The sequence below is a fragment of the Egretta garzetta genome, unplaced genomic scaffold (genome assembly GCF_000687185.1).
Source record: "Egretta garzetta isolate BGI_Z169 unplaced genomic scaffold, ASM68718v1 scaffold34, whole genome shotgun sequence".
Classification (NCBI taxonomy): Eukaryota; Metazoa; Chordata; class Aves; order Pelecaniformes; family Ardeidae; genus Egretta; species Egretta garzetta.
The window spans coordinates 3,137,162-3,145,328 of record NW_009259586.1 but is presented as its reverse complement, the minus strand read 5'-3'; the positions used below and the strand labels follow the sequence as shown (position 1 = coordinate 3,145,328).

The 8,167-nt window shown below is 53.9% G+C and overlaps 1 protein-coding gene across 1 annotated transcript in view; it reads left to right on the top strand.

Annotated features, from left to right (window-relative positions):
• MGAT5B (alpha-1,6-mannosylglycoprotein 6-beta-N-acetylglucosaminyltransferase B) overlaps positions 1-8,167 on the top strand; it is a 71,499-nt gene that overhangs the window by 13,510 nt on the left and 49,822 nt on the right. Inside the window, exon 5 of the mRNA XM_009637741.2 lies at positions 7,664-7,808. Coding sequence (XP_009636036.1) covers positions 7,664-7,808 — 145 coding nt within the window. The remainder of the gene's footprint in view (positions 1-7,663; positions 7,809-8,167) is intronic.

Genomic DNA, 8,167 nt, shown 5'->3' with positions numbered 1-8,167 from the left:
CCCTGCCCGCCTATAAATGTGGTGAGAGGGAGTGAAAACATCCCTGAGGCTGCACATTTGCCGCTGATTGCTCAGCAGCACACGAGGGGATGGATAAATCCAGGGGGTAGATGATAGCAGGCAGGCAGGACATAATCTACTTTACCAGCCGGTGACTTAAGGCTGCTTAATTTGGCTGATTACCAGGGAACCATTTCGTTGCCAGCCGTTTCCAGCAGCTCAGCAGCAGATCGATGGTGCAGCTGGAGCCATACCGAAGCGTCCGCTTCGCTGGCAGCCCCCAAGCTGCTTCGTGGGCACCTCCAGGTGCAAATTGCTGCTGCTGGCGCGGAGCTCCCTGTGCCGCCCCATGTGCTTTTTGCGTTGGGGCACGGGCTACGCAGGTCCATATTTTCTCTGTATAACTTAAAATAATAGAATCATAGAATCCTAGAATGTTTTGGGTTGGAAGGGACCCCTAGAGGTCACCTACTCCAACCCCCCTGCAGTACGCAGGGACACCGCTAATAGATCAGGTTTGCTCAGAGCCCCATCCAACTTGACCTTGAATGTTTCCAGGGATGGGGCATCTACAGTCTCTGGGCAACGTGTTCCAGTGGTTTACCACCCTCATCATAAAAAACATCTGTCTTGTATCTAGTCTGAATCTACCTCCTTTTAGTTTAAAACCATCACCCCTTGTCCTATCACAGCAGGCCCTGCTAAAAAGTCTGTCCCCGTCTTTCTTATAAGCCCCCTTTAGGTACTGAAAGGCCGCAATCAGGTCTCCCCGGAACCTTCTCTTCTCCAGGCTGAACACCACCAACTCTCTCAGCCTGTCCTCAGATCATTTTTGTGGCCCTCCTCTGGACCGACAGGTCCATGTCTGTCTGGTACTGAGAAGACAGAAGAGTTTATTGATTCCCATCATTTTACCTCATCTGTTCTTTCGTATCAGTCTGAATCATCTCATCGCGATGATTTAACAGCTGCATTGGAATTGACTCTGGTTTTAAGCAGCTGGCCTTGGGGTGCAAGCCAGATAAGGTGGTAGCTTCACAGCAGCCTCCAGGTGCAGGACCTTGCACTTGGCCTTGTTGAACCTCATGAGGTTCATACAGGCCCACCTCTCCAGCCTGTCCAGGTCTCTCTGGATGACATCCCGTCCTTCTGGTGTGTCAACCGCACCACTCAGCTTGGTGTCATCCGCAAACTTGCTGAGGGTGCACTCGATCTCGCTGTCTAGGTCATTGATGAAAACATTAAACAGCACCGGTCCCAGTATGGACCCCTGAGGGACACCACTCGTCACTGGTCTCCATCCGGACATTGAGCCATTGACCGCTACCCTCTAGATGTGGCCAACCAGTCGAATAAATCTGTAGCAGTTTAGTGGCAAATGTGGGTGGGTTTGCTGGAGGCCACAACTGCCTGAGTGCTCATGCTAGTGAGTGGGTGCCGTCGAGGGGTGGGGGACCTCGCCTGGCCCCGGAGCAGCTTCCCCCAGGGTGGGTGCTGAAGGGACAGAGGCAGGAGGTGGCCATTGCTGCCATCTTGAGCCTGGCCCTGGGCGTTCTTGTTGCCAGTTAGTGCTGGGTCTCTGGGCTGTGACTGTAATGGATTATGTGTCAGGGTTAGACAGAGCCCTTGGCTAGTTGGCTTTTTGGTCTTTTAATCTGCTTGAATCAAAGTCAACAGTGAAAGTAAACAGAGAAGCGTGGGAAGAGGAGAGAAGCTCCCCAGGAACTGGGGAAGTGCTGGGGTGGGTGCCCTCCGTGGGGGGAAGGGGTCCCCAGGGCAGCCCTGGGCTACCAGCCACCCAGATTGCCAGGCGGTGGGGTCTGGGTCTGGCTGCACCGTGGTGGGGATGCTCTGTTTGCTCCTTCAGGACTACATTGTCCTTTTGAGGGGTTTAAGTAGTCTGGAGTTGTCCTTTAAAGGAGGAAACCAAAGCAAAGCAAATGATGCTTTAGATTGGAATTAATTCAGCTGGCATTTTCAATGGACGTAGGTAAGATCTTACCATCTCTGAGCAAATTCCTTTCTTGTACTGGAGCTTTTAGCTGTTGCGAGACAACCAGGCAGGGATATGACTTATGTCTGAGAAGGGGGGGAAAAAATCAACAACAAATCAGCCATGTTATCAACAGCAGAGTTACATTGTGGAACTGAATTTTAATGTTTCGGTGCTGGTCTTGCTGGTCTGTGGAGGTGTGCGTTGGGTCTGTGCCTTGGTCTCCCCCTGCCTATTGTGGCCTCTGGGTGAGGGAGGCTTTTGCTGCCCTTGAAACTGGACTGGTTTTTGGGTAGAAAAGCTCCCTGGAAGGGACAGAGGTGAGGTGCCATCTCTGCACCTGTGGGCTGACACCCGGGGTCCTGCACCCGCTAGGAGGAAAACCCAAGGGATGCATTGGGCTGGGCACTGGTGTGCTCTCAAACACCATTTTCCCTACTTTTTTTTTTCTCTTTCCCCACCTTTTTGGCATGAATCTGATGCTGAGCAACTCAAGACCTCCCCGAGCAGGATGGGGCTGAGTGACCCAGGGACGGGGAGCTGTCATCTGGGTCCAGCAGCTACACAGGGCAAGGAGGTTTGAATCAGTCCAAGTGGCTAAAGGGAGCGTGCCCCCAAAATGTGAATTTTTTTTCTCCCAAAGGGTTTCAGCTCCTTTTGAAAACCTCAGCCCAAGCGTTCCAGAGCCACACGCGAACCCACGTGGTGGGTGACATCCCGCACGTTCCCTCCATGCTTGTGAAGTGCTGGGTGGAGATGGCTCCCAGTGAGAGCAATGGTGGGGTGGCATGGGGAGGATGCTCAGGACCCCAAAATGCAATGCCTGAGCAAAGAAACTCCTTCCCATTTGTTCCTTCCCCCATGGCACAACCTGGGCTTTACCAGCACCATTCCACATCATCTCCATTGGTCCCAGCCCCGCACCGGGCTGCCCGTCAGGGACCCCCCGCGCGTGGCAGTGCGGGAGATGCTCCCTGAAATGCTGCTTTCTCAGCTGCTCTCTGCTCCTGCGCGGTCGCCCTGAGGCATCTGGCATTGAACTTCACCCTGGCATCCAGGGCAGTCTGTACACGCAGCAAAACTCACCCGCGCGTCTGTCCTGGCTCCCGTTCCTGGAGGTTTCGGTGGCAGGTAACGGCATGGGGTGGGATGCCTGCCCGGGGATGCATTTACTCCAAGAAGGTATTTTAGACAAGTGTGTCGTTAGTGGGTTCCCCAAGGTTTTGGCCCATCCAAATTTGAGCATATTGCCTGTTGGCTATTCCATGGTTTCGCAGAGAAACTATTTCTTTTTTTCACTAGACATCACCCTTAGGGGATGCTTTCTTTTTTTTCCCCCGATTTCATCCAATTACTTAGCTGTATGCTCTTCTGAAGCACCATAAATAATTCTCCTCCCTCTGCTGTGTTTACCAGCATGTCTCATGAAATCCAGTAAGATATGATTGATTGCAATCATTATTTCCTAGTGCTGCTATGAAAACCTCTGTCAGGTTCAGTGATTGGCTTTAAAGAGTGGCTGCCACTCAGGAAAACTGTCAAAAACCTGTCATACTTTAGCAAACTCCAATTAATCTGTTGAGCAGTTTTTCTTGTGTTTTCTTTTCCATCATTGCTGATTATCATGGGTAATTAGAATATTTCTCCTTTGTAATTAGCTTGGTTGCTTTTTTAAAAAAAAAGTGGCTTGCAGGACTGTTCTAGTGGGTTTTCACGCTATCGAGTTGGGGTTCGGTTTCTCCCGTGTGCCTGCAGGGCTCGTGGCGATCTTCATTGCTGGCTTAGGGGGGAGAAGCTGGGGGTAGCGGCCGGGCTCGCTTCCATCCTCCGAATTGCCACCGCTGGCCCGCGCTGTCAGGCAGCCGAGCAGCCGTTTGGCGGCTGCCTGGGCTCAGGTTAACAAATGAATCCTGGCTCTTGCATTTTTAAAAGAGTCGCTTCAGCACTTTTCCTCCTTCCTTTTGGTTTTAATGAGACACACTTTCCAAGAGATGTAATAATCATTGCCAAAAATGTCAAATCGTTCTTGTTATCCTCCTTAAGCTTCTGGATCAACAACAAAAACAACAACAAAAAAAGACCAAGAACAGAAAAAGAGAGGTGTTGATGAGGAAGGGCTTTGACTTCATCTCCAAGAGCCGGCGGAGGGCTGGGGGGAGATGTGCCCCGCGACAGCTCTGCTTTCTGGCAGGGTGCCTGACAAGATAACCCAGGGAAGGCTGAGATGTATTTTTTTTTGTTACTATTTTTACTTAGGATTTGGGGTGGTTTTTTATTTCTTTATTGGAGGAGGAATATCTCCGCTCACTGTTGACAGCAAAGCTCAGAGCTTTGCCGTTGAAAAGCATCCTGGAATTGTTCAAAACCAGCTGGGAAATTGGATGGCGGCAGCGACAGGAGGGGAAATCTCAGCAAAGCCAGGGGAGAGCTGGGGGGGGAAGCCAGGGCGGCGCTGGGGGCTCAGCTGCGGCGCCGGGGCTTGCACCTCTGCTCGCTGCTGGTTTCTCTGGGATCCAGGGGGAAATGGTTTCATTCCCCAGCGGGAATATCCTTGTTCCTCCTTAGTGATTTGGCAGCAGAGCTGACTTGTCAGCTGCGCTTCTGCAGAGAGGACCTGGAGCAGCCATCCGCGCTGGATCTCCTGGGGTGTGGATGTAGCTCTGGGAAATCTCCATCTCCTGCTTGAGCATGGGGTGATCCCTGGGGAGCTTTTCCTGGGCAGTGGGAACATGGCGCTGAGCACCCCTGAGTGCCCAGCACCAACATTGGCTCATTGCTGCCTGCTGGGAACGTGAGCCCTGTGTAGCTCCGTGCCTCAGTTTCTCTTGTTTCCCAGGCCAGGATTAGGCTCCCTTGGAAGGTCTGGAGATGCTCCTGAGACCCATCCCAAACACCTCAGGAAAAGGCTTTTCCCAGACCTCTTCTGTGGGGATGAGCTCCATACGTGTGTCTGGCTTTTAATCAGGGGCCAGAGCTGTTTCTCTGCCTGGGCTTTGTGAGCAGCCATTTAAATTTCAAATGAGCTGCACCACTAAACAGGCCTCTGTAATTAAACGAAGGCAGCCTGGCTACAAATTGGGGTGACAGCCCAGCCCTGAGCAGCAGAGGCAGCAGCGGCTCTCAGTCATCTCCGTGGCCTTCTCAGACATGATCCTTGCATCTTCCCAGTGAACCAGCATGACCTGACACCCCCAAAACAAGCTGGGCTCCAAATCCTTGGGCCAGGGGTACCACTCCGTCCATGGAAATGTGGTGGTTGTAGTTTAAGCCCTTCTGGCCAGCTGTAGCGGTTGTATCGGGTCCTTTCCCTGACCTCCAGACTCACCCACCGGCACAGGAGCACGCAAGGATGCCCAGTCTCCGTCTCACTCAAAAACTGAGTTCAAAGTCTAAGCACTGACCCACTGGCAGTGCTGGGATGTCAGAGCAGGAGCAAATCCCGAGCAGAAATCCCTGTTCAGGGGGTGGTCAGTTCTGGAAGCTGCCTGGGACAGGCGGGCAGAGGGTGTGGGGGCTGCAAGCCATTAGCGCAGCCCAGCCGTGGTAGGGATGGCACTAGAGCGGGCTTTTCTCACTTAAGTCCATCTCAGAGCTATTCTATTTTTCTTGGCTGTGTCTTTGCCCAGTTTGCTCAGCTGCGTTTGGGGAGGCCCCTGTACAAACTGAGCTCCAGGGTCCAAGTTTCCACTTTTTTTCCCCCCTAGCATCTGTTAATTGTGAGTTCATTAGGACTTCTGCCCTTTAATGGGACAGGCTGTGACTTGTCCCACCCAGGGGATTGGGAGACCTTCCTGGTGGGACGGACAAAGGTGGCTTCTGCGTTCCCAGACCCATGCAGGAGGTCTGGGGCTGCACAGGACTTGTACCCACCGATTCAAGCAGACGTCACTGACTTCTTGCCATGGGAGTTCAGTGAGCATTTGGGGAAGAGCCTGGTTTCAATCTCCATGAATGGTATTATTGGGGTTTGGGTTTTTGTTTTGTTTTTTTTTTTTGAGGAATTGCTTTTGCTCTCAGTTTTTCTTCCCTTTTGTTAGATAGCGTCAGGAAAAATAACGTGTTGCTGATAATCACATCCAAGCCTGGAAGACAGCCTTTGGCGAGGTCTGGCTGGCCCGCTGTCAGCTTCTCAGAGGGGTTAAGGGTTGGCTTGGAACCCTGTGTTCACGTGCCGCGCGTCCGACAGCGACGTGATGCGATGCTTTCACAGTGCCTGCTGGGGCGAGAGCCTGGCGGGGGGGGTGCGAGTGCCGAAGCCCCCGGTTCCGCTGCGGTGCCGATGCAGCCCTCCTCCACCGGAGCTGGAGAGCTGACCCCAGCACGTGAGGCTCCAGCCCCGCAGCATCTGGAGCTGGAGTCAGCGGGTGGTTTACTGGGGGGAGTGGGGAGGGCGCTGGGGCTACACCTCTGCAGCAGTGGGAGCTGTCAGGGTGAGCCGGTTCCCACCATGGCCATACCCACCGCTCTCATCTGAATACCAAAGCCATCTAGACCTGGCATTCAGGCACCTGATGTCTTGGGATGCCCCACTCCATCCCTGGCTGAGCTGGGTGTAGGTGCTGTGCCGGGGTGGGGGACCCAGGGGATGCACCAGCACAGCCACTTTGCAAGACCTGGTTTTGCATCCATTTGGAGATGCGTGAGATGTCCGGCTCCTGCTGCTCCCTAAATTAAATATGTGCTGCCTCTTGAAAAGCACGTGTGAGTGGAACGGCGGAGATAAGCTAAATGGGAGAAGTTCAGGGGATTATGCACTGATTAAGTTATTACTAACATGAAATGAGCCACGCTGAGATGAAACAGAAGCTTTATTTTCTGTTCCCGGGCTTTGGGCTCGGGGCTGCTTGTCACTAGACAGCAGATCAAACCGGGAGCCAGGAGCTTGCATATCCCCCGGCGCTTTCAACACAGCAGTGGGTCGGTGCTGTGCAAACCTGTAGGAAGCAGAGCAGTAAATGGGGCTGGGGCTCAGGGGCTTTCCCTGCTTGGGAGGGCTTGCTGAGATACAGTGGACCCGCAGCATTTGAGACTGAGCTATTTCCAGTGCTGGGGCACCCACCCTGTAGCAGATTTGGATAGAGAAGAAATTCTGCCCTGCAACAGGAAAATCCGCTGCCACTGGGAGGATGTGTTGGGGGAGGACCACCTATTTGTTCCATTTCCCACGCTTTTCCGTAAGCATCCCCTGTAGGCTGCTGTCAAAGGCAGGATCCTGGGCTAGGTGGGGCTTGGAGAGTGAAATATAGAAGTGCAAAATGAAAGGCTGTTTGGTTGGTGTTTAAGAATAAATTTGGTTTCCTGCAAGCACTCAGGGCAGGCTGGATCAGGTGGACAAGTTGGGAGTTTATGCCCAGAGAGGCAGGCAAGGGGGCTGGATCCAGGGCTGGTGTAATCGCTGGCAATTGGGAGCTGCTGCCCAGCTGGATTTGGGCACAGGCAGGGATTAGCCCCTGCTCAGGCTGTGGGTCTGTTGGCAAAGCCAGGGAGGGGACACCCAGGGACAGCGGGGCACTGAGATGGTCCATAGACCACCGAGGCCATCAGCAGGGCTGGGGAGCGCAGGACCGCAGCAGCTTTGGGGCCGAAGCCATGGGGAGGGGGATTTTTTCGGTCGGATGTGGCAGCGCCCAGCCTGTGACCATGTCTCGCTTGCTCTTTGTGTGCCTGCAGTGATGGGCGCGGTGGAGTCCCGAGGGGTGCTGCGGCGAATGAGCGACATGCTGGAGATGCTGATGAAGAGGATGGACATCCTGGCCAGGCTGGAGAATAGCACTGACTTCCACAAAGGGGATGAAGCACGATTCCCTCTGGACAGGTCAGTCAGCCGCGCCGATGCCCCGGGCAGACCCTGTGGAGCAGTGCCGTGCTTGGGAGGTTTGCAGGAGCAAAAAGCCCCAGTGTGCTCTCAGTGTCAGGCTGAGCTGCCACGTGGGGATGGTGGAGCCCGCCGGGGCGTGGGGCTTGGGCAGGTTGTTTGCAGTCCTATGGTTTGCCATTTCTGGAAACCTTTTCTTTTGGGATTTCTGAAATTACTGTGAACTTTGGGGTTACCTGTAGCACCTGTCCCAGCTGCTAGTGTCGCAGTGTGGGAGGGTGCCTCACCGCAGCGCTGTGCTGGAGCTGGGACTCCCCCATGGCCAGAGCAGTAGCCGGTGCGGGGCTGCATTTCCCCTG